The 27413-nt window shown below is 34.7% G+C and overlaps 1 protein-coding gene across 8 annotated transcripts in view; it reads left to right on the top strand.

Moving 5' to 3' along the window:
* NKTR (natural killer cell triggering receptor) overlaps positions 1-27413 on the top strand; it is a 52506-nt gene that overhangs the window by 11057 nt on the left and 14036 nt on the right. For 3 of the 8 annotated variants that reach the window (XM_037526889.2, XM_037526886.2, XM_054693351.1), the window contains exons 3-10: positions 9047-9121; positions 10308-10415; positions 10923-10967; positions 12711-12798; positions 21346-21375; positions 21881-22026; positions 23165-23387; positions 23798-23953. In XM_037526889.2, coding sequence (XP_037382786.1) covers positions 9047-9121; positions 10308-10415; positions 10923-10967; positions 12711-12798; positions 21346-21375; positions 21881-22026; positions 23165-23387; positions 23798-23953 — 871 coding nt within the window. The other 5 variants (XM_054693353.1, XM_037526903.2, XM_037526911.2 and 2 more) reach the window with 5 other exon arrangements.

Raw genomic sequence — 27413 nt, forward strand, 5'->3', positions numbered from 1 at the left:
GAAGTGAACCACATTTATAAACACTGTTTCTATTAGAGCGTGCTTTCTAAGTACCAAACCACCAATTTAAAGATGATTTTTCAACATTTAATATTTGGTATGGATAGTAGGGAATATTAGGGACAGAAAGGAATATTATGAATATTAGGGAAAGAAAGGATTATGACCAATACATAGTTAATTTGCAAATTCTAAACTATGACCCAAACTCTCGTTGCATCTGTTTGGTTGTTTTAAGTTGAAAAGAACTTATTTAGTATGTGCTCATTATAAAAATATTTATTAAAACATAAATCTGCCTTAAAATCCTGCCATGCAGAGATGATTACTAATCGTTTCTGAATATCTTACCTGAATTTTTTGTACCTGTACATACACGTTTTAAAAAATAGTATCATGCAACACACTATTTTGTGGCCTGCCCTTTTTTTTTTTTAACTATGGAGAATGTTCTGGACATTTTCCCATTTCATTAAATTAAGCTTTATATTGTTACTTTATATACATAAGCTTTATATAATTTTCATGGCTGTAAAGCTTACCACACATGAAAGTATCTGTATCAGTTAAATTATATGATAGTGTTGGTTGCTCACATAAACACTAAATAACAATGACTTAAAGCATAAATTTTACTTTTTTTCTAGCACATCTTCTTGAGAGGCAGGGCTGATAATGTTAGGAACCCAAGATCTTTGTCTTTTTTACTCTGTCAATCTTAATGTGGGGTGGATGGGTGAAGCTCTTGACAGAATAATTCAAACTTGATCAATACAGATGAAATGATGGGATTAGAAGAGTGATTTCACAACCCTCAGTATAATAAGTGATTCAGGAAGGGATACTCAACAGCGAAACCATTGGATTAAAAGTTGTTACGGAACTTGATAAGCACATTTTCAAAGTAACATCCCATTGATCATTTAAAAAGGATTGGGGAGTACCTTTACAACTGAGAGAACTGGCTAATATTTTAGCATCACCAGTAATGAATCAGACAGCTGTGTTTCCTTATGGGTGCAAAAAAGGGATAGAGATGGAGACAGACTGTTTTGGATTAAAAGAAACCAAAGTGTGACAACCAAACTAATACATAATCCTTGATTAGATTCCCACATTAAAAAAATGTTATCAAGGGCATTGTGGAGACAGTTGGGTAAATTTGAATATGGACTATGTGTTAAACTATACTGTTAATCACTATTCTATTTCGTGGGTATGATAATGATACTGGAATTAAGTAGAATATAAATTTTTAGCCACATATATGCTGAAGTAATCAGGGTGAAGTGTCATAATGCCTTTTACTCTGAGTTTGTTTCTTAAAAAAAAAAAAATACATTGCAAGAGCAAAATAAAGTAAATGTAGCAAAGCACCTTCATAGATTTAAGTTTTTAATATGAAAGTTTGAGCATGGGGGATTGCATTTTCATTCAGATAACCTTCAGGATCATCTTGTTAATTTCATTTATTATAAGTCCCCTTAGTTATTTTGCTAGAGTAGAAACTTAAATGAATATAGGTTATGTTTGAAAAATTTGACACATTTGAGTCTTCCTAAGAATAGGATATATCCTTTTATTCAGGTTGCCTTTATGACTCTCACATTGTGTAATTTTCTTTTTATGGGTCCAGCACACAGCTAAGTAGCTGGAGTGCTTTTTTTTGTTGTTGCTATTAAGGATGATTTTTTTCTGACTAGTTCTTATAGATCTAGATCAAGAATTTCAATGTCCCTATTAATATTTCAGTTCCTTTAGGTTTTCTAGGTGTATGATATATCTTTCAAATAATGATAAATTTGCTTTTTAATTTGATAAATGCTTCTCATATTGTTCTCTTGTCTACTGTATAGGCTAGAATTTCTAGAACAACATTAAATAGCAGTAATGCTAACAAGCACTTTTTGAGTTGTTCCTTACTTTAATGTTATACAAGTGTTCCACCATTAAGTGTAATGCTGGCTGTTGATTTCAAGGTGTCTGAGCATATGTATTAGGTTAAGGGATGAATGTTGGCTTTCATTAAATGCTTACAGTTTTTCCTTCACTTGATAATTTATATTAATAGATTTCCTAATTAATAGTGTCTTTTTAAAAATAAGATTGATATATAGAGTATTTTGTTTTATATCTTCATTCTCAGGCTTTGATTTCAATTTATTTTGCTTATCTTAAGAATTAGTTGATGTCATTCTTTTGGATGGTTACTTAACAGCATTTTAGTTTCTTTCCTAGACCTGTTTTTTTTTTTGTTTTTTTTTTTGTTTTTTTTTTTTATAGAGGCATGTTTTTTATTTATTTGTTTGTTTGTTTGTTTGTTTTGTTTGTACATGCACTGGGTACAGTCAGACGCGCGGGAGGGTGAGAGAATCCACCAGAGCCAGAGCGGGGAGCAGAGCAGGCAGAAGGACCGAAGTACACTGCTGAGGGGAGCAGCGGGCGGCAGGAGAGGTCTGCGCGCCATGTGGGACCCTCCTCCGGTGTCTGGGGAGCAGCCGGGGATCGAACCGGCGCCTCAGAGGCCGCGGGCAGCTTCGCAACCCAGCGCTCAACCGCTGTGCCACCCGGGAGGCCCTCCTAGACCTGTTTTTAAGTCTATATCAGCATGGAGTTAGAAGCCATGCTTTCTTATACTTCTTTTTCTTGAGTTTTAGTATTCTTTTATTTTGTTTTCCCCTGAAAAGAACTATCTTTGGGATTGATGTATCAAGTCTAATATTTTTCTGTATTCTTATTTTTAATTTTCCACTTTCGTTTTTATTAAAACCTTCTTATAATTTCCTTAGGTTTGCTTATTGCTTTTTTTATCTTTTTAGTTGAGTGACTAATTTCCCTTTAGTCATATTCATTTATGAAAATATCTGAGGCTGTATGCATTGATTGGGGTAAAGATGTTTAGGGCAAAAATTGGGATATTTTTTGCCTTGTGAAACCTAGCAGCTCTAAGATCTGACCTCGTTCTCTGCCATCCTAGTTCCTACAACTTTTTGATTCTTTGCTCTATGCTACTAACTACATGAGCCAGTAAATTCTTTTGATTTTTTGCTTGCACACTCTGCAGGATATTTAGCTGGGTGTTGATTTACATGTCATGAAAAAAACTGTATATGCCCCTGTAGCTAAAAAGTCATTTTGGGTTTTACTTTATTTTATATCTTACTTGTTTTCTTGCTATTTCCTTTGTTTTATATCTTTTTACTATGGGTTGCTCTTCCACAGTAATTTGAAAGATGCTGAATATATTTTTGTTTCATGGGTGATTCCATGTTTAAGTGTGCATAAAACTTGTAATTTCCTCTTTTATCTACTTTAGCAAAGTCTACCTGTTGGCCCCATTATGAAATATGAGATGTACTTTCACTGACTCAGCCCCTTCCTTGGTTTTTAATAATACTGTGATTACCTTCTCACTCCCTCCAGTTTAATTTAGCTTTACACTGCAGACATAAAAAAATATCCATTAAGTGAATAAAGCAAGTATGATATGGCATATATGCTACTTAAAAAATGTATCAATGGGGGCCTCCCTGATGGCGCAAGGGGTTAAGTCTCAGCACTATGAAGCTATCTGCAGCATGAGTTCAATCCCCAGCCAGTGAGCTAACTCACATGGTGCAGTAGACCTGTCCTGTCTCGCCTGCTGCTCCCCTCAGCAGTGTATTTCAGTCAGTCTGCCTGTTCTGTTCCCCACTCTGTCTCTGGTGAATCCTCTCATCCCACTCCCCACCTTTGGCCTGCAGTTCTTGTTTGCATAAATAAATAAAATAAATCTTTAAAAAATGTATCATGTTTGCTTGTTTGTGTTAAAAAACTGAACACATACACATGAAGTTAATGAAAGTGATTTATCTGTTGATGGGAGTTGCAACAACACTTCTCATTCTTTACTTTTTCCACTGTTTGATTTGAATCATGGAAATGTTATCTATTCAAAAGAAAAGGAATATTTTTAAAAGTATCTAAGAATAGTAAAAAATTTACCATTATGGAACTTCGTTTCTTAATAGTATAACATTTTTATCTTACAATTATAATTACTATAGTTATTTAGGTTTAATCCTGTGTTGTAATGGATTGCCACTTTTTTCCTACAAGCTTTTCCTCATTAACTCTTTGAGTCATACCTCAGAGTTAAATTTCAAATAGAATTTTCAGGATAAAATACAATATTTGATTAGCCATATATTGGTTCATTTTCTGTGGTAGCAATGCTCTGTGGTCTCCAGTTTCTAATCTGAGGTATCTGAAGCCAGCCTGATTTTTTATTTTTTGTGGGTGACATGTGTCAGCTGCCTGGATGCTAGAAGGAAATTCTTTTTCTTTATATCTTTGAAAATAAATAGGTTTTATTAAGCCATGTCTTGATGTTGTTCCACTTGTAACAACTTGTGCTGGTATATAGTGAGTAGTTTGGTCTTTATTCTTAGGTATTCCTTCAATTATGAAAGTATTTTACTAATCTCTATCTTTGAATAATCTTTTATAGTGCTTTTATTGCTGATATTATTATTGTTCAAATGTTTATTGAACACTTACTCTGTACCAGGTATAGTACAAATCAGTGGAAATAGAATGGCATGTGCAACAGATATGGTCATTATTTCCCTGCCCTCACACACATCAGGCCTAGGTTAGATATAAGTGCACTTTGTTCATATCACTGATGCATCATCACTTTAGTAGCAGTATAAGTCTACCATTCCCAGCTAAGATATGAGCTCCTCAAAATGGCAGTGTCTTGGAAAACCTGACACTTGGAGAGAATCTCAGTAAGTAGTATTTGAGTAGATGACCCAATTTTCTTGAGTTGTTGCACCCATCTCTTACGTCCCTTTTAGCTCTTGCTCTCTGCCTACCCAGTATAATCTCTTCCTGTCTTTGCTCTTACCCTCATCCCTTACTTGTAATTGTACAGTGATATGTGTCTTCTGTAGTGTATCACCTCCTACAATATTTTTTCTAACCAGTGTTTACTTTACCAATTATTATATATTTATGTTCAAGATATGATGACTCATTTTTCACCATTGCACATGCAATTCCAGTCTGTTTCTGAAAGGTGATGTTTGATTTTATCCAGATTCTGAGTATTTGTTAATTTTATTCCTGCCACCTAGTGGCTAAATCAGAATCTACAACATGACAGACTTCTGTCTGCAGCCAGTTAAAAATGTGTTGATCAATGACTGATTAATCTCATATCATTCTCCTGTTTTAATTATTATTAAGGATCTGCATGTAGGTATGTTAGGATTAAAGTCAGAAGTCATTCTTCTCTCTGTCAATTTTGTCCTTAGCTATGTATTTTTTTAAAGATTTATTTATTTAAAGATTTTTTAAAAAGATTTATTTATGCATATAAGAGCTGGGTACAGGCCAGAGGTACAGAGTGTGAGAGTATTCACCAGAGACAGAATGGGAAGCAGAACAGGCAGATCCACTGAAATACACTGCTGAGGGGAGCAGCGGGCAACACAGGAGAGGTCTGCTTCGCCATGTGGGTTTCTCCCTGGCCGGCTGGGGATCAAACTCATGCTGCAGAGGCTACGGACAGCTTCACAGTGCAGTGCTCAACCCCTTGCTCCAGCAGGGAGGCCCCCTTAGCTATGTATTTTTTAACCCTATAAACATCATTTACTGATGCTTACACAAACCATTTTCAGTGTATTTGTTAACATAATAGTAATACTGACTGATTGTAAAAGATACTAAATCCCACTAAACTGTAAGTAGTGTTTGTTAAATTACAAATATTTCTTTTTTTCAAATAAATTTTTATATTCCCCATGCAATTGCACTCCCCTTATTTTGACCCCAATCCCTCCCCTCCCCACCCCCCACCCCCCATAGAGTGTCTCTTGTTCATATAATTACAAATATTTCTTCACTCAAAAGCAGTATTAGTTTCCAGAGAGGCTTCAGCAAAGTTTACCACATTATAGGAGAATCAGGCATTTACTGTTGGGAAATGATATTGCTGTCACACTTTTTTTTTTTTTAAGATTTATTTATTTTTATACAAGAACCAGGGTTAGGCCAGATGCGTGGGAGGGTGAGAGGATTCACCAGAGACAGAGCAGGGAACAAAACAGGCAGACTGATGAAATACACTGCTGAGGGGAGCAGCGGGCGAGACAGGAGAAGTCTGCTTCGCCATGTGGGATTCTCTCCAGCCATCTGGGATCGAACTCACGCTGCAGAGGCTGCGGACAGCTTCACAGTGCGGTGCTCAACCGCCTGTACCACCAGGGAGGCCCTGTCACACTCATTTTCTCCATCATTTTGGGAGCCAGAGAATCTTCTGTTATGCAAATTCACTACCAGTCTTCTGTAGGTAACTTTAAAGATTATATCTTCAGAATATTTTCTATTTTGACTTTCAAAAATAAAAGTATATGTTCTAGGGCCTCCCTTTGGCTGTACAGAAGCTTTCAGTTTGATGTACTACCAGGTGTTTATCTTTGCCTTCACTATCACTGCTTTGGGTGATGAGTCTTTAAAGATGTTTTTGAAATGTATGTCTTGTAGTGTTTTACCTCATATGGTTCAACAAAAACAAAATAAACAATCCAGTCAAGAAATGGGCAGAAGAACTTAAAAGACTTTTCTCCAAAGAGGAAATGCAAATGGCCAACAGGCATATGAAAAAATGTTCAACATCCCTTATAATTAAAGAAATGCAAATCAAACCACACTGGGGTACCACCTTACACCAGTAAGAATGGCACATATCAAATAAACAAGCAACAACAAATGTTGGCGAGGAAGTGGTGAAAAAGGAACTCTCCTACATTGCTGGTGGGAGTGCAAACTGGTCCAACCACTATGGAAAACTGTCTGGAGGTTCCTCAGTCTACTAAAAATGGAGCTACCATACAACCCAGCAATTCCACTCCTAGGGATCTACCCAAATGACACAAAAACACTGATTCAAAAGAACACTTGTACACCTATGTTTATTGCAGCACTATTTACAATAGGTAAAACCTGGAAACAACCCAAATACCCCAAAATAGATGACTAGATCAAGAAGATGTGGCATATACACACAATGGAATATTATTCAGCAATCAAAAAAAGATAAACTCATGCCATTCACAGCAATGTAGATGGAGCTAGAAGGGATTATGCTCAGTGAAATAAGCCAGAAGGAAAAAGAAAAATATCGGATGGTTTCACTTATAACAGGAATATAGGTGAACCAAATAAGACATAAGTGTAAAAAAAAAAAATCACAGTACAAAACACAACAAAGCAAAAACAATTATAAATCAGAGACAATGCAGGGGAGGAGGAGGAAGAGGCATCAGGGGGAGGGAGGAGGACAGGGGACTGTGGTGGTGGTGCATGGGTGCCTTGGGGAAGGAAACTCTATGGGGACTCAACTTGAGGGGGTGGGGGGAAGCAAATATTCAAAAAAAAAAAATTTAGGGCCTCCCCAGTGGCGCAGTGGTTGAGCGCTGGGTTGCGGAGCTGCCCACAGCCTCTGCAGCGCTGGTTTGATCCCCGGCTGCCTGTTGAGGGTCCCACATGGTGCGCAGACCTCTCCTGCCGCCCCGCTGCTCCCTTCAGCAGTGTACTTCATCAGTCTGCCTGCTCTGCCCTCCCCTCTGGCTCTGTGAATTCTCTCACCCTCCCGTGCTTCTGACTGTACCCAGTGCTGGTATAAATAAATGGATAAATCTTTTTTTTTAAAAAAAAAATCTAAAATAAAAAGATAAAAATTCTGAAATGACTAGATTCTCCCCTTTGCTTTTTCCCTTAACTTTTTCTTCTTTCCCTTAAATATGATGATCAGCTTAGAAGGTTTTGAAATTGTTTCACAATCCAAAGCTATAGGCAAAAAGTGTTGGCATAATAAAGTCTTAAAGAATGAAATTTTCGCACATTTTATTCCTTAAGGATGTATATTACTCAGTATCTTGGTCCTCAAAGGAACTGACTGACATGAACAGGAGTAAATTAAAATCTTAGTGATATGATAAAATAGTTTAGTGATCTTAGTTAATCAAGTCATTTTTCATCTACTGAACGCTTGACCCACAGTTAAATAACTTTTTAAAAAAATTGTTACTTTGAGTAAATAAAAATGTTCATAATAGAAAAGCTTTTGTAGAATAAGGGGAAAGGGACTCAGGAAATTGATTGTAAATCAAAACCCCATTTCTTGTTTTTTTTTGAGACCCTTTCAGGGATGTGCATAGTCAAAACTTATAATAATAGTATGATTTGCCTTTTGCTCTCTCATTCATAAGCTGAGTTTCCAAAACCTACACTGATAATGTAATGATGTTACTGCTCTGACTGCTGATGGAACGTGTGTGTTGTGTTTTAAAAATTTCTGGGTTTTAATTTATAATACAGTAAATAGCAGTAGATACAACACATTTTTTTAATATTTTATTTTATATAATTCTTATATCTTTTTTCATCTTTGCACAATGTATGCATTTTCACTTTGGTTATATTCCCCATACAATTGCATCCCCGCCTTATTTTGACTCTAGTCCTTCCTTTCCCTGCCTCTCCCTCCACACACACCCCCTCCCACCCCCGTAGTATGTCTCTGGTTTATAGTTGCTTGTTGATTTTGATTTTTACTTTGAGATACAACACACATTTAAAAAGCAATAATATTTAAGAGTTTGAAGGAGTTCTGAGACTAAAAAGTTTGTGAAACATTTTTCTATGGCTTAGTTAAGTAGAATTTGCAGGGTTGGTCTTTGTCATTTTTGTTTACTGTAGGGAGTTTGGTTTTGATCTGCTTGCTTGTTTGTTTTAAAGCCATAACCTTTTCTCTTTCTGTTCTCATGTAATTGAGTTTTAATTGTGGATAGTGCAAATAGAGTAGAGCTCTTGTTCTACTTGTTAGTTGGCCAGTGATTGCCCAGTTAAATTCTAGCCTGTTAAATCTTTCAAAAAAATTAAAATGAATTAGAAAATTGAACTACCCAGTTTGTTAATTCTATTTATTTCTCCCATTTAAAATGTGATATATTTAATAAACTTGCTTACCTTTTTTTCCCCATCTGTTTTATTTCAGTTGGTCGCATTATGTTTCAGCTCTTCTCAGACATATGTCCAAAAACATGCAAAAACTTCCTTTGCCTATGCTCAGGTAAGTGAATTATGAGATTATTTCTAATGAAAAGTCCAGGTTTATACTTTTACTTCGATTTAACAGAGTAGATATTTTCCTTTAAGAGTAATGGACTGTAGGGCCTCCCCTGGTGGTGCAGTGGGCCTCTGCAGCGCCCTGTTCGTTCCCCGGCCTTCGGAGAGAGTCCCACCAAAAAAAAAAAAAAAAAAAAGAGTAATGGACTGTAAAATGAGCATAGCAAGTAAAAAGCAATTTTCACTGATATGAAATTAGTGAAGGATTTCTTAAAGGAATAAGAGGAGAAGGAAATGGTCTTAAAAATGAAATAGTAAGTGCAAGTATATGTAATGAAATCTCTGTACAGTGTAATTTATTACATAGTAGCTATCAAAACTGATTTGTTTTGGTAGAATTTTACAAATTTCATTACTTTGAACAAATTTCACATTCCAGGCTTCACAAGAAATTTAGAACTAAAAGATGGAAAGGCAGAACATAATGAAATTCTTTATCTAATTGCATTTATATATATTTTTTAAAGATTTATTTATTTATGCATACAAGAATGGGGGTACAGGCCAGAGGTATAGAGGGTGAGAGGATTCACCAGAGACAGAGCTGGGAACAGAACAGGCAGAATGACAGATAGAGTGCTGAGGGGAGCAGCAGGCGAGTCAGGAGAGGTCTGCTGCGCCATGTGGGTTGCTCCCTGGCCGGGGATCAAACTTGTGCTTCAGCGGCGGCGGTCAGTTTCATAGGTTGCGACTCAACCCCTTGCACCACCAGGGAGGCCCTGGATTTATATTTTAAATAAGTAGAAAAGTTGGAGAGGAAAACATTTACAATGTTACTTTAAACATAGAAAAAACAAATTGAAAATTTTATCTTATTTTTTTCAAATTGAAAATTTTAAATCCATAGGTAGTTACACACACACACAAATTTGCACCAACTCTTTGAATATATTCTTTACTGGAGTGTTAACCTTGTCTAATCTTTTTTTTCTTAGATAGCATGTAGCCTGTTAGACATAATTTAACATTTACATGCTGCTTTGTATTTGCGTCAGTGTGTGAAATTATCAATCACACTGTCTACTTGTATCTCTCACATCATGTAGGAGGAATTGATACAGAATTAATTGGACAGTACTTTTCATGGAAGGATATGTTTGTAGCTAAACTTCCTTTCTTTTTTTTTCCAGGGGAGAAAGGCCTTGGGAAAACAACTGGGAAGAAGTTATGTTATAAAGGTTCTACATTCCATCGTGTGGTTAAAAACTTCATGATTCAGGGCGGGGACTTCAGTGAAGGTAGAGCTAAAAGTTATTTTCTTTATAATTTCATCTATCAGTTTCTAAAGTATCTCATTCACTATTTTAATTGTAAATATTATATCACTTAGTATGATGTAAATATTAAGTGATCCATGAATAGTTCTTAGGTGAATGAATGTTGTAGACCAATAATGCTTGGAAAAAACAAAAACCTAAGACATTTTGTTTTTATACAATTTTAGTAATATAATAACTTGGTGAATTCTCTTATAACAAATGTCAGGGTACTGTCTGTCTATTCTAGAGTTTTGTTGGTGTCATTACTGTTTGAAGCAAATAGGTTACGGAGACCATTTTTTAAGTAGCATTTTTTCTAATAGGATTTACTTATATTTTAAAGATGAGATTAATTGAGGATCCTTAGAATTTTGATTATCTGCTACAGTTACTACTTGTTACCTCCTAAAGCAAATTGAACCATACAAATTATATGTATTAGTATGTTGATTTTTATTATAATTTAATGTAGGTCATTATTTGCAGGTAATGGAAAAGGTGGAGAATCAATTTATGGTGGATATTTTAAAGGTAAGGTTTAAATTTTGTGGTCTTTTTCAATTCTGATATTAAAGCAAGTTTGATCATGTACTTTTAATGAGAAGCGGTTTTACTCATAGTTCACTTTTTGCATGAAACTAATGCTGCATGAAAATACTTTATTTGCATGAACTTGGGGATAAAACTGTATTGTAATATATATAACTTTTAATTGACAAGATTAATTAAGGCTAACTTTATGGTTAAACATGACTTTCAGCATGGAGGTTAGGCAACTATATACATGAAAACTCCTATCTTCCTGCCTAAAACTGTCAACATATTCTTTTGTTTATAGAGAATGTGGTCTTTTGCAAAATGAAAAGGTAAGAGAACGAAGCACAGTAACACAAACTCCAATTCTGTTCCCTTGCACCCTTCCTAATAAATTTATGGACAGTCTGGGTCAGGTTGTGGCTGGATTTCTATATTGCTTGAAGACTTGGAAAACTCTGTATACTATTTCATACTTCATGCTTCTATATCTTTTTTCTTTTCCCAATGGGTTACTACTTCCCTATCAGGGAAAAGAATATAGTTGTGTTTTTTTTTTCCTAAACCAAGCAGTTTCTTTGCATAAAAGTTGGTATTTCCTCCTTTCTCAAAGGTTTGTATGTTTTCTTTTATGTACTAGAACTATATGATTATGTTTTATTCCTACAGTAGTAGCATTTGCATAAATCTAACTATTGCACTTGCCCCAAAAAGCCTTAGAAAAGTCAGTTGCAGAGTTGTATAATGGGATCCAATATTACTAGGTTTTAACATAATGATAGCTTCAGTGTTATAATAGTCTTTTATATTTCTTTTGGGGGAAAATGGATTACTACTGTTTTTCAGAAGCCTGTTCCCAAGGTAATAATTTTTAAAAATTTTTTTCTATGTTTCTGTTTGTTCTAAAGAAAGATATGTTTGTATGACTGTTAAAAAAGAAACTTAAATTAGCTTTTAAGATAATATCTATTGGAGTTAGAATCATCTTTAACTGATCTATATGACAGTTTATCCTTAGAGCTAGTAGGAAACAGCTCTTTAGCTGGTTCTATTAGCATGAAACAATTTGAAACTAATGCTCTAGGCCACTTTAATGTGGTTGTTTCCGGTGGCAGATTCTTTTTTATCTTAAATTTGTATTTTGCCCTTGAAATTTCATTTTTACAGGACTTTCTTCCTTAGATAATTTTGTGATCCTGCTGATGAGAAGGAATTTAATTTAGACATATCCCTACAACTTACGCAATTTTTTGTTCTTTTGCTCTCATAATCTATCTTCAGTTCAGTTGAGTAATAAATTTACTGTGCAGAAATTAAACACAAAGAGGATTATTAAGCTTTTCCCATGTTCTTCCATTAGTCAAGATAATTAGAAATTTGGAGGAAATGAGCTTTATAATAGAGCTATTTCTAAAATTTCTTTACCAGTTTTTCCTGAAAGTTAATAGCTAGAACATCATCTAGCCAAAGTATGTTGCTACTAAAAGTGACTGTTCTAAGGCTGTTTGTATAAAGTATTAAATATATGTTCTTTTCCTCAAGGCTTAAAGTAGTATTTTTGGTCTTTTTTATGCTTATGTTATTTGATTAGTTAAAACAATTTTTTTAAATATTCAGTCAAGTATCTTTACTGACCAGAAGAGGAATTTCATCCTTTGCTTTCTGTTTATTACTATGAACATTACACTATAAAGGTGGTTTATAATTGGACACTGACGAATTTGTGTTTTCTTCAAACAGATGAAAACTTTATTCTCAAACATGACAGAGCGTTCCTTTTGTCAATGGCAAATCGAGGGAAACATACCAATGGTTCCCAGTTTTTCATGTGAGTAGGCATAATTCAGAGATGAGCTTTTCTTAAACAGAGAAGCGCTGTTCATGAGAAAGATGGTATAGTTAAACCAAGTTTAATGGTAGAATTCTGTCAACTTGGATTTTATTATTAATTTCTCGTGTTATAGTAACTGATAAGCTCTGAAGATTGCTTCAGCATTCAGCATACATCCTGCATTTAAAGAATGACTTAAAAGATATAGCTTGAAGATGTACATTATTTTTAGGATATGTAACCTTAAGAAATTGGCTTTTTTGATTCTTACCAAATTTGGGGATTTGATTTACCAAAGTTAGCTTGGAGCATAAACTGCCAGTGAATGTTTAAAATTGTTTATAGGCTTGGATTAAGTTACTTTGGAAAGCAGCTGATTTGAATAAATCTTTGTGTGGTTGCCTTTTCTCTTAATGTTGCTCTTTGAGTCAATTTGAGAGAGGTACCATTACAATATTTTCTGATATTGCATAGAGATAGGTGATTTGTTATTGAGGAAACATTAAAAACTCAAACCTTGTGAGATTTCTATGGTATAGTTTTAGTAGAATTAACCCAATGTTGCTCTCATTTCTACCAAAATTTATGAGAGTATCACTCAGGAAACTTTAGAATGCTCATTAGCTTTTCTAAAACACCTCTATATGTACATACATGCATGCACAACAAAAACCTTAATTTCTTACCTGAAAATTCTAAATGCCTTTGGCACACTATTAGTTACATTGTTACCTAAAATATGCCCAAACCTTTGTTTCCATTATTGTCCCATGATATAAAGTAAAATATAATTCTCTAGCTGAAGTTTATTGCTTTGGATTGAAAATAAATTTCTAAAGTTGTGCTATGTATGTTGGAGAAATATTTTATTAATGGTTTATTAGAAAAAACTTTTTTTGGTCATCTTTCTGAATGGATGAGTATGAATGGCGCTTCCCTGTCTTTAAAGAAGTAAATTATTCATATAAAACAATTCTCACATTTAAAATTTGTCTGAAAATTAGATTCTCAACATGATCTGATAGTTCAGATAAGGGTCATTCTGTTCCTAAGAATGTCCTAAAAATGGAAAGCTGATGAAAATGGTAATGCTTGGAGTTGTATGGGAAAAAAGAAAGACCTATTCCTGTATCTTGTTTTTAATCCCATAGAGTATTAGTGACTACATGTTTACTTACTATAATATTTTTTTAATTTTTAACCTTCCCAAGGGCCAAAATAAAGGGAGATGTTTTGAAACTTTTTGAAAATAATAATTTCATATAGAAGTTGTTTGCTCTTTGATTGAGGTTTCCCATTTCCATTTTTAAGCTTATCTGAACTGTGAACATAATGATTCATTGGTCAAGAAGCTACCATCTGAGGGCTCTAAAGTTTCTTTTAGATTTCCTTTTTTATATCAGTACATTTAAAATTTGATTTATCAGGTAGCAGCAGCTTCTTCCCATTGTTACACACTGCTTAGCTTGTTTATAAATGTTAGATTACAAACTGGTGCACCTACATACGTTAATTAAAATCCAGTATGTGAGATTCTTCATTCAAAAAATTTAAGTATCTTGTTTCTGTATTTAGTATTTGTTTAAGTCTTTTCTAGGAATGTTTAATATCAAACAAAGATCATTGTTTTCTACATAACCTAATTTGACATTGGATTGCTGTTTTTTATAATGCCAAATGAAAATTTTAATAATAAGTTAGGATTAAAAGTTTTTATTTGTTTTCATATTTAACTGTAGGTTTCAAATTGCACTAGAATCACTGGAAACTTATGACTGAAAGAAAATTTTCATTTTGACATTTACTTCTGGAAATCATTTGCTGTGAAAAGCAATCTTGAAGTAATTTGAGTCATTTTGCACAAAGAAATTCTTGTCCCTTTTTTTAAAAGAAGTTTTTATGAGTGCATTTTATGCTGGCTGTGTTCCCTGTGGATTACAGGATAAAATCAAAACTAATGTTTACATTTCTAAACAAAATATTTCCTTGCTTTTATAGGTAGGGTAGGTAGAGTGGAGATGATAACCCATAAAAGAAAAATCTTTCAAAATCTGTCTTGAAAGGTCAGACCCTTTAGACATTGAAAGTGATATAAAAACATATTCTCTTCAGGTTGTTTATATGATCACAGTTAATAGTGCTAAACCTTGAGGTTATGAGGGTTGATGGTTGCAGAGCTATCAGATGGTTTCCCAAGGGTGGCTCCTGCTTTTTTACCCTCTCACTACACTCCTCATGTGGCACTTTGAGCAGCAGTTCTGAATTTGAAAAAGGATAGTATAAGAACTGTGCCAAGAACTGCCTAATTATATGTTCCATTTTATAGACATAATTAGGACTTTTAATACATTTTTGCACAATTGTATTTGCAGTTTATTTCCAAATCTGTTATACCGCAATTCCTAAGAAGTAATTTTGGTACTATTAGTGTATTTAGTGTAAATTTGGTGCTGTTAGGGTATTTGTAAAATATTCCTCAAGAATTCTTCTTTGTGCCTTAACTGTTGTTCATTAGTTACATATTGGATACCTCCCCTTTTGAGGCATGCATTATTATAAAGCATAATTTTCACATATTATGCAATTTCCCTTTTTGGGTGAAATGATTATGTTTACAATGAAATCAGATTTTCTTCTGTAAAGCTACTTGTCATTTTTCCAATAACTGCTTATAGCTTCTACTGTATTGGTCATAATAATTTTGCCTTTGGGGACCTAAGTAGAAGAAAACTGATTCTTTTTGGAAATACTGCTCAAGAAATGTGAAAGAAGTAATAAATATGTGGCACTACCCCATGAATCACTGAGGAAACAATGGTTTGTTCTTGTTAAGTAATTCAAACGCCTGAGACCAAAGTAGTAACCAAGTTAGCTTGGTATTTAGTCGTTTTATCCTTTTTTTATTATTTATTTTTTAATCCAAAGCTAGGAAGAAGAAACAATAAATGCTATAGTATTTAAAGAGTGGAAAAGGATTTAGAGATCATCTAGTCCAAACTTTTGTCCTATAGATAATGCTAAATAATGAAGAGAGCATATATAAAGTCCAGATATAGAGTGTTTTTAATAACCTGGAAGAAATTGAATGCTAGAAATAGAAAGTTGCACACTGTCAGCCAGCTGTATAAATCATACTCACTACTCTGCTCTTAATTTATTTTAGTTAAGTATTAGAAGCATCAAGCATTATTGGAAAACAAAATGCTTAGGGAAACTTTTTTCCCTTTGTTACTCATAATAGTCTATTAATTCTGGCCCCATTTTCATTGTCTTTATTCATCAAAAAGATAAAGAAAATGTAGCATCAACTAATCTTAAAAAGATTAGGCAGGTGGTTTATAGCTTTGTATTAAATTACATAGTTATCAGGAAGCCTTGGTTCTAATTTTACTATACCTTGAGTTAGTTTTGTATTTCCTTTTCTGTATGTAAAATATTTAACCCACTTCCAAAGGTAAACATTTTGATGTGAAATGTGAACATGAAAGGAAGAAAGTCTTTTGTAGATTAATCCTAAGTTTCTGACTGGGTGGAATGATTTATATGCAAACATTATTTTGCCCCAAGGGAATAGTTGTTCTTTCCTAATCTTCATCAGTCTGAATGAAAGGTGCTGCAGAGAAGCAGTAGGATCAGCTTGCCTAGATCAGGAGCATCATCAGTTTCTCCATCACCTGCTGTTAGAACATTGGTGTGGTGGTTACAATTGTCCCATCTATACAGGCCTTTATATCAAACTCTGGAGGAGAAGGACCTGTAGAGCTTTGGAAAATAGTCTGTCAGTGGCCCCCTCAGTGGTCGTGATAATTATAAAAATATAAGAGGGCAAGATATGTAGAGAAGTCAAACTTTGAACTTTAAACAAAAAGTGTCCTATTTTAAGGGTCATAAATAGGAGTATAGAGGAAGAAAAGACCTTCTAAACTGTGGTCTATGTCTTTGAAAAATCAGACTTCCTAGTGGCTGCTCAGCTGAGTGGAAGAAAAGGCCGATCATTTCACAGAAGTGGAGCAAGGGGAGTTGAGGGATGGTTTAATTTTAAGTGGTTTATATAAAGGGCTTACATTTTGGGGAGCAAACTGATTTTGGTAGAAATGCTTTTTCCATCCACATACTCATGAATTTGTGTAAGAGGACAGGCTAGTGTTGAGAAGTTCTAGCTTTCCCCCCTTTTTGGGGTGATACCTTCATAGGGAATTTCAAGATTTTCCATGAACAAAGATGTTTGTGAAACTTAACGGAAAGCCGAATTCTCTGAATAATTAAGTATCATCCTTAATTTCTAATCTTAATATTATATAGTGTTTATGTGATATATGTATTAGTAATATGGCAGGAATTTTGTATCTAGTTCTGTTTGGTTTGTGTTATGTTAACATTAGTGCTGAATTTTCAGAAACTTTTTTGTCTTGGTAACTTTTGGTATACATAAGTAAGCCACTATGGCCTGGCTAATTTCCATTGCTCTTGAACAAGCTTTTGTCACTTCGTACAGTTTGGTGCCTTTTCCATGATGGTGTGATAGTTTCAAGAATTGGAAGAAAGAATGGCAGGTTAAAGGTTCATTAGACAGAAATAGAAACACTAAGAGTCATTGTTTCCTACAATATTCATTAAAAACTATTATTTACAACATATTCTTTTTTTACTGTAATTCATGTATCAATGTCTTTACAGGAAATTCATCTCTTGCCTTTTTATCTTTTGGGAAGTTTCCCTAACATTCTAGTTCTTTTGCTTTATTATTTCATTGTTATTTTCAGTGGCTTAACTACAAAGTACGTAATGGCAGTGAAGAATAACTGCAGTCCACACACATTTGCTCATTAATTCCTGGTGGTGGTCTGTTGTGATGGGTGACCAAAAAGGGTTTCCAATGTAGATGCATGAAAGGTTCTATAACTATTGAACTGAATTAGAAAAAAAATTCCCTGAAATTTTGATCTGAATTCTCTTGACTAAATTCTTTCTGTTGAATTTGTTGCTTTCTACTGATAGCTCCTGGGCATTCAGATTATTTCTCAATACTCAAAATATATTATTTTCTTTTTGAGAAAGTTGACGTAACTAGTTTCTGGGATGTGCGAAAAGAAATGCAGTGTTTTGTTAATGGCTATTATTCCTACTGTAGTGTTACAGTGTTAAAGATCAGAACAGATTCCCACCTCCACCACAGGCTTTTTTAAAGCATATTCAACTCTACATACATATTCTATGTGAAAGAAAATTTAGAGCCCTCCATTTAAAAAGCTTTCTTGCTTTGCATAAAACTTGAAAATATTTAATTTCAAAGTTATATTGATATTAAAACATAGATTCAGTCTTGTCTTAAAAGTGTATTACAATTTATTTCTTGCCATTTTTGTGTAAAATTTACAGAAAGAGTGTTACATCGTGCGCTCCAAAGGTAATGTCTCATTACTCTAAGGCTCTCTTTTTCTTTCTTTGCTTTTTTCTCTTTAATCTTACTGTTATGTGCATTGAACCATTTTAATAAAAAAAACTTTCTGCTTGATCTGTATGGCAGCAATACATGTAAAACAAGTGTGTTTTATTATTCATGGTTAATCCTGGGAAGTATATTTTAACTGAGTGGCTTGTTTCCATCAAATTTCCCTACATCTTTGGGGAGGGGGACTGTATTGTATATAATGGTTTTAGATCTCATTTCAGTACAGAACTGTTAATTTCTATAAAGGCTAAAAGTGTCTTTGAAAATGGTATAAAATATAGGTTGCTCTTTGGAGTAACTTGATACTTTTCAATTTCTAATATTTACAAGGTTTAAATGAACCCTTGGACATAATATTTTTATAGTAGATTAAGGGATGAAGGAAACTGGAAAGCTAGTGCCTGAGTGATAGGAGAAAATGGAAATGTGAAACTGTTGAAAGCTTTTATAATTTGAAATGTTCTTTGAGGTTGTTTTTCCTTTAGGCACATATTTACAAGCATGTGTAAACTTACACATGTATGATAGTCTCTGGTCTTAAGATGCTAGCTTACTGAACATATGTCACCAAAATTTTAAACCTGTATAGTTTTTAAAGTTCAATAAAGTTAAGAGCTGGCAGGCTGAGATCTCCTCACCCATTTTATGTAAAATTGAATAGCTTGGACTGAGCATACCAATTCTCCCTGCTTTTTTTGTAACCCCATTTGTCAGTATCCATGTCTGGTCAGCCCAGTGCCTGTGAACCTACTTTGTATTGGGATTCCTGGAACGTAGGCTGAAAACACTATAGAGGACTGCTTTTTGTTTAGATACTTTCAGTATTATAACAGTAGTATGTAGTCTAACCTAGTTAAAGTATAATTTGTATTTCTGCATTCTGAATTGCAGATGCAGTAGTGGACTGAATTAATCACACTAATTTAAGCATAGAGAGCCAGCTGAAATTTGTTCTTGTCTTAATTTCTCTCCTTCATTATTGAAATAAAGGACCAAGTTTGAGTTTAATGTGACAAAGGTAGCTATTCCATCCTTAAATTGAGTCTCAGTATATTGTTACCTTACTGCAGTTAGCTAGAATGTTTTGTTCTCACCATTTCTCCAAAGGTTTGCCAGAAGGTGAATTTTATAAACTCCTGTAGCCAAGGTAGCAAATTAAATTGGGCTCTGTGTTTTAGAAAATCTCTAGTCTTCTTCCACTACCAGAAAATTGATAGTTGTGAGAAAGAAGAAATCAACAAAGTAGGAGGAATATATCTATCTAAACAGTAAACCATTCATTCTTTTCACTGCTACTTACCTGAGAGCCCATATATCGTAGAACATTTTTATCTTTAAAATGTTTGCTTCTTTACATCTTTCATACAATAGAAGCACTATCTACCATATGTACTAATTTCTTCCTATTGTTAGTGTGCTTTGGTAAAGTTTTATACTTATAGGAGGCACATTTCTAACTTAAAGTTAGGTCCAAAGGTAGTTGCTTCTGGTTGCTAGTTTAATAATTTAAACATTAATCTCTCACCAGTTTGCTACATTTCCTTCCTTCCTGAACTTCCCGTCCTTTCGCCTGTTTTTATTGATTTGCTTGAATTACCAGTTCTCAGTCCTTAGGAAGAGTTTGAGACAAGTGGTTTTAAAACCCAAGTTTCCCTTTAAAATTCTGCAACTTCTGAAGTTGGCATTTTAATTTTTTAAATTAAATTCTGTAGTGCTCCTAGAAAACTGAATATTCTTAATGTAAGTACAAGTGTGACAGTTTCTTGTAAAATAATGATTTTTTTAGCATCATTATTTTAGGTTAAATTTGTGTTTTGCTGACTTATGTCTTAGAATTGCCTTAAAATGAATATAAAAATTAGAAAGGGAGGGCCTCCCTGGTGGCGCAAGGGTTTAAGCACAGCACTGTGAAGCTATCAGCAGCCTCTGCAGCACGAGTTCAGTCCCCGGCCAGCCAGGGAGCCTACCCACGTGGGTAGCAGACCTCTCCTGTCTCACCCACTGCTTCCCTCAGCAGTGTATTTTCAGTCAGTTTGCCTGTTCTGTTTCCTTCTGTCTCTGGTGAATCCTCTCACTCCCTGCACCTCTGGCCTGTACCCCAGTTCTTGTGTGCATAAATAAATAAATCTTAAAAAAAAAATTGGTAAGGGAACTTCTAGTACAATTAACTGTTTTAACATGCCCTGATACCCACTGACCTTTCTCTCAAATACCTGTTTCGCATTCTTACAAACTAAGATGTTTATGGTATATACTTCTTAGTCTAGTTACCTGCTTTTGATTTTTTTCCCACTGCAATTCACATAATGTGGAGATCTGGGAAAATGCTGTGGGAAAACCAGCTTGGCTTTAAAATATCCTAACCACATGTGCTACATAGGCTTCCTAAGAGCATTAGTTTGTGACTGTAGAAGAAGACTGTTCGGTGTTTTCTGGGTCATGGAAATATAAAATGCCTGTAATGCTATCCATCATCACTTTGAGTTGGCAGATTGAAGGGGTTTGCTCCCTGTTGCATTTTCAGAGGTGCTGTGTGTGGCAGAATTTCACCTTAATTGAAGGAAGAGGGGCAGGGAGTTCTGAAAACAGAACTTCTTAAGGCCTACCTCCATCTGCCTGCCAAAAAAATGCAGACTGATTCCGTATGAGAAATAAGAACTACAAGAACCCAAATTAAGTGTGTGGGGCAGGTGTTGGTCACACTTTTCTTTTTGTAGGGAGCTTTATGTTCTTTGTTTAATTACCTTGATAAATTTAGAAGGTTTTTTGTTGTTGTCAGTTTGTTGTTTTGGATTTGAGAGTAACTTAAATGTTTGTTTATGCTGCATATTTCAAATATGTGTGTACGTATATATTCACATTGGAGAAATAGAATTTTATAATTCATTATAATCTTGTGGGATTTTTTAATCAGTAAAATGGTTACAGTTACTGTTTTCAAGGTTTTTAAGTTTAGCTGTATATAATATTTAACTTTACCCGTCTTTTTATCTTTACCTCTGTTTTCTACATGCTGTGCTTTAAAACTTCTGCCTTGTTCACCTGAACACCTGGTTTTTGCCATCATCTTTGTGTTGATGTTATTGCACCAGTACCACAAAACCTGCTCCACACTTGGATGGGTAAGAATTATGTGTTCTTTTTACCTTTGGGAGGTGTTTGATTGGCCAACCTAAAACAGATTAGATCATGAGTGAACCCTGAAGGACACATTCTTGAACCTTGGATTAATCTCTTAAAACCAAGCTCTTCCTTAAGGATGAAAGGGTACAGTAGTTTTGAGACCCAGTGGCTTTCGTGTCACTGATATCTTTACCTGGGCACATGAATGAACTTGTCAGCCATGACCCTATGAGGAAGATTTCTGAGTATCAAATGCAGTCTGTCTATTTTACCATAAAACAGTCAAAAACTTTTGTTTTAAAGGCAGAAAACTTAAAGTCCAGTTTGAGTAATTGCTTTTTTCCTTTTATGATGCAGATTTCAAGTTCAAAATCCCTTTTAATTCCTTCATATCTCAGTTTGCTTTAAGTTTTGTGAACATGTCACTTATAACCATTTTCTTGATTACTGTTCAAGTCTTAATTATCATCAAGCCAATTCTTACATGAATTTTTATTGTGACAGGGTGCATGTTGTCTTTGGACTGGTTATTTCTGGTTTTGAAGTAATTGAACAAATTGAAAATCTGAAAACTGATGCTGCAAGCAGACCATATGCAGATGTGCGAGTTATTGATTGTGGGGTACTTGCCACGAAATCAACAAAGGATGGTAAGGGCTTTTTTTTTTTTTTCTTTTGAGGTAGAGGGAGCTAGAATACAGGTGACTTGTGTTGAAGACTGTAACTTAAAAATACTTCCTGATTTCAGTATTTCAATAGTGGAAAATTCATATGTGTATCCAGCGTGATGCCTCTGTATCATATCCTGTATCACAAATCTTTATTTCCACTGCTACGAGCTTGGCCCTAACCATCAATATCTCATACCTGGACTATTGCAGTTGCCTTATAACTGTTGACTTTGCCTCTTTCCTTGCTCCTCTTTTAGCAGCAATAGCCTCCTACTTGATCTCTTTGCTTGTACCTTTGGCCATAAACAGTAACCAGAATCATCCTCTCTAACAACTCTCAGAAATCTTTACAATGGTTTATAAAGCAGCCTGACTTTCTGCTATTTCTGTCACCTCATTCATGGTCTTCTAGCCATGGTGACCCTTATTTCAGACATGCCAAACTCTTGGGGGACTTTGTGCTGGCTGTTCCCTCTATCTGCAACATTCTTCATTCAGGTTTTTTTTTTTTTTTTTTTTTTATTGGGGTAACACTGATTTATCTTTCCTTTCAGGTAACGTTACCCATCAAGCCACCCTTTAGTTGACCACCATAATCCATTGTACCTTTTCCCCACTTTGTTCTAACCTTTCTGGTAGCCTAAGTTTTGTAGTGAACTTTCTGGGATTTGTTGTTGTTTTGCCTCTATCTGTATTAGTTTCTCTGTATTCCACATATAAGAGACACAGTTCAGTATTTTTCTTTCTCCTTTGGACTTACTTCACTTAGCCTACTTTCCTTAGGTCTCTGCTCAAATATCAACCTAAACTTCACCTGACTCTCCCTGGTTCTCCTGACACTCCTTTCTGTTTTAGTACTTATCATTTGTGATTTTATACAGTTATTACTTATTTTCTTATCTAAACCAACTATAATAAAGATTTCATGAGGGCAAGGGCTTTGTCACCTTATAATCTCACCAGCAGATTGTATTATGAACTTGAAAAAGAGCACTTGAATTTTTAGTTTATAGTAATACATAAAGCATGTTTTATGATACTCAGTAATCACAGTTTTTGCTCTGAAAGGTTTGTACTGAAATCCAGTACTAATACTTTCATTAATATTTCTTGAAAGTTTTTGAGAAAAAAAGGAAGAAACCAACTCATTCAGAAGATTCGGATTCCTCTTCCAATTCCTCATCCTCTTCAGAATCATCTTCAGAAAGTGAAATTGACCATGAGAGAAGCAGAAGAAGGAAACATAAGAAGAGACCAAAAGTTAAACATTCTAAAAAGAGAAGGAAGGAAATAAACAGTTCAGAAGAGCCAAGAAATAAGCATGCAATGAGCCCAAAAGGGTAAGTGTGAAACACCAGCATAGTGTTACCTAAAAAAAGCAAACATCCTGGAATGGGGTAAGTATGTAATTCCATAAACTTTATTATCTGTTGTTGAAAAACAAAGGCCTTTTTTAGACTTTAAATTGAAATCTGGCAAATCTAGGGATAACACAGACATTTTCTGTCAAAGACTTATGTGTTTGCATGTAAAAATCCCTGAAACTCTTAGAAGAAAATTAGAATTGACTACTTTCATATTAGAATTTTAATACTGTGGGCTTTTTACTGGGTTATTTTCTTAGAGAAAATTGTATAATCTTTTTGGCTGCTTTGTAAGAGCAGCTTTGCTGTTTTAACATCTAATTTTATATGCTTTTATAAATGTAATATTACAGTCTTGATCAGTGATTTGGTTTGTTTTCTCTAAGACGCTCTGAGAGGAGTGATACCAATGAAAAAAGGTCAGCTGATTCAAATGCTAAAAGAGAAAAACCTGTGGTTCGCCCAGAAGAGATTCCTCCAGTGCCCGAAAATAGATTTTTACTAAGAAGAGATATGCCACTTGTCACGGTGGAACCTGAACCGTAAGTAGAATAATTAATCTGTATGTTTTTGTTTTTCTGATTGATGATTTTGTCAGCTCGTTGCAGTCGCATACTCATTTATTGAATATGAGCCAAAGTGTCAAAGCAGTTTGAAAAATGCTGTGGGACATACCAGAATAATGAATGACCCACACCCTGCTTTTCAGAATTCACATTCTGCTGGTAGGGAAATGAGTTGGGCAAATTGGTCAAGGGCAAAGTTTCTTATTAAAGGTCTGGAAAGATTTCATTACCTGTTTTCTTTACCTTTCAGAATTAGAGTGAGATATTTGGTTGTCAGAATAGGGAATTAATTAAACTGTTTGTATCTAAATGAGTGATAAAATACATCTCCCAGTTTGAATTGCCAAAATTATTTGCAGTGGTGACTGGGAATATTAATATTAGTATTATAAAGTTACTGTTAACTTGGTTGTGGGGGAAATAATCAAAAAAAGAATGAATTTGATATGTGAAAATTCTATGAATTCCAGTTTCAATGTCCGTAAATACAGTTTTACTGGAACACAGTCACATTTGTTTGTGCATTATTTGTTTCCTCCATTTTTGGTGCTACCATAGTAGAACTGAGTAGCTGCAACAGTTTGTGGTACTTTTATTGCTTTATACTGTTCTTTAGTACCCTACACAACAGTTTGGGCGCTATGCAGTTACAACTTTCCCAGTATTTCAAATACTATGTATATAACTCATCTATGTGAAAAGATATTTTCAAAGATGAAATATGTAAAATCGCATTACAGATCTGCAGTAGGAGAGTACTATCTATTTTGCTAGGGAACACTATGAACCCTAATTAAGTGTAATTCAGAAAAGAATTACATTTCTTTCATTAGTACGTCTGTATTAGAAAAAGTGATAATCAGGTATATTTTGAATTTGATAAAACATTTGTGAAAACTTTCTTTTTCTACATAATAACCTTAATTCTTTATTTTGGACTCCTTACAGAAAAATTTTGTCAACCCCTGCTATCTGGTGTTGTTAAGGTAGTTTATACCAGTGTAAGTGTAAGTGCACTTACAATTGATTATTAGTAATATATTTTTTTGGTCATCACTTTTCTTTGTTCATATGACATCTTTGGAAGTTATGCAGAATTATTGTAAATCATAATCGGCTGTAGTTGCGTCATACAAAAATGACAAAATTGATCTTTTAGGGCCTTTGATACTTTATTTTTTTTAAAGATTTATTTATTCGTGCATACAAGAATCGGGGTACAGGCCAGATGTGCGGGAGGATGAGAGGATTCACTAGAGACAGAGCGGGTAATAGAACAGGCAGAATGACTGAAATACACTGCTGAAGGGAGCAGTGGGTGAAACAGGAGAGGTCTGCCGTGCCATGTGGGTATCTCCCCGACCGGCCGGGATCGAACCCGCGCTGCAGAGACTGCGGACAGCTTCACAGCACTGTGCTCAACTGCCTGTGCCACCAGGGAGGCCCGCCTTTGATACTTTAATCAGTTGTTTTGGAGATAGAATTAAATGTGCTTTGAGAACTCATCATATCCAAGGATAAAATAAGAATTGCCAGCCATAACTTAGCCATCTTACTGATGTATCAGCAGTAAAAATCATTATCACTTATAATTTGCTTAGCAGAAGCTAGGTTCCACTCTTACTCTATTTATTTGTTCTCAATCTCTGCTGTACTTTAGAGTAAATTGGCAAGCTTTTTAAAATGCCAGTTTCTGAGCCATGCAACAAATAAATCAATGTTGTAAGGAGGATGTGGAGGAGGCAGCATTAGATCAGAATAGAAGAGTGTCCTAGGTAAGCATCAATTCTTGCTGATAACCTGTTAGGCAAGTCATTTGGCATTGTGTGTTTTTTTCCTTCATGAGGTAAATGGGACTAGCAGTTGCCTACCAAATATTCCTACTTAACTAGTGTGGATCAAGTGATGTCATAAATATGAAATGACTGAGGAAACTATAATATACTTTTATAGTTAAGATTTTCTGTGTTAACTGTTTCATCTGGAGCCAGATCCTTGGGACCTCAGAAAACTTTATGCAGTGGTTATAAGAATGAAGTTTCATTTCTTCCTGTGATCTTAGGCAAAAATCTTTAAATTCCTTTTCTGTAAAATGAAGATGATAGTAGTATCTACCTCATAATGTTGTGACAGTTAATGAGCTATTAAAATGCTTATTAATGCAGCAGTGAATAATCTGAAAAGGAAATTTAAGAAAGCAATTTCATTTAAAATAACATCTTAGGAATACTTAGGAATAAATTTAATCAAGGGGGTTGAAAGACTTGTGTAATGGAAATTATAAAATATTGCTCAAAATTAAAAGACATTCTGCATTCTTAGATTGAGATATTAAGAAAATATTAAGATATTAAGAAAACTTAATATTGCTAATATGTCATTACTGTTCAAAGCAAGTTATAGATTCATTGTAAACCCTATCAAATTCCAAGTCTTGTTTGCTGAATGGAAAAGTCAATGCCCAAATCCATATGGAATTGTAAGAGGGGCTCCTGAATAGCCAGATAATCTTGAAAAAGGGCAGAGTTGGAGAAATCATACTTCCTGATTCTAAAACTCTCACTGCAAAGCGGTGTGATATTGGCATAAGAATAGATAGATCATTAGAATAGAACTGAGAAGTGGATCCACACATCTGTGACCAACTGATATTGCCAAAACCATTCAGTGGAGAAAGGATAGACAATTGGATTACCACATGCAAAAGAATGAGGTTGGACCCTCTACTTCACATCATATACAAAAATTAGCCCAAATTAGGTCAACAATCTAAAGAACTAAAACCTTAAAACTTAGAAGAATACATAGGGATAAATCTTCATGACCTTGGATTTGGCATTGTATGCTTATAATTTGGCACCAAAAACACAAGCAACGATAGCAAAGAGACAACTCAAATGGGCAAAACACTTGAATAGTTTTCAAAAAAAGATATACAAATTACCAGTAAGCACATGAAAAGGTGCTTAACATCATTAGTCATTTAGGGAAATGCAAATCAAACCCACAGTGAGATTATTACTTTTGTGCTAGTAGGATGGCCATAATAAAAAGACAAAAAAAAAAAAACAACCAAAAAAACTATGTTGCTAAGGGTATAGAGAAATTGAGATGGTCATACGTTGCTGGTAGGAGTATGAAAATGATACCACCGTTATGAAAAACAGTTTATTCGTTCCTCAAAAAGTTAAACATAGATTTACCATGTAACCCAGCAACTTAACTCCTAGGTATATATCCAAAAAAATTGAAAATAGGGCCTCCCTGGTGCGCAGGGGGTTAAGACGCAACCTATGAAGCTATCTGCAGCCTCTGCAGCACAAGTTCAAACCCCGGCCAGCCAGGGAGCAACCCACATGGCACAGCAGACCTCTCCTGACTCACCCGCTTCTCCCCTCGGCAGTGTTTTTCAGTCAATCTGCCTGTTCAGTTCCCC

The sequence above is a fragment of the Talpa occidentalis genome, unplaced genomic scaffold, assembly GCF_014898055.3.
Source record: "Talpa occidentalis isolate TD23 unplaced genomic scaffold, MPIMG_talOcc4v2.1 talOcc4.10, whole genome shotgun sequence".
Classification (NCBI taxonomy): Eukaryota; Metazoa; Chordata; class Mammalia; order Eulipotyphla; family Talpidae; genus Talpa; species Talpa occidentalis.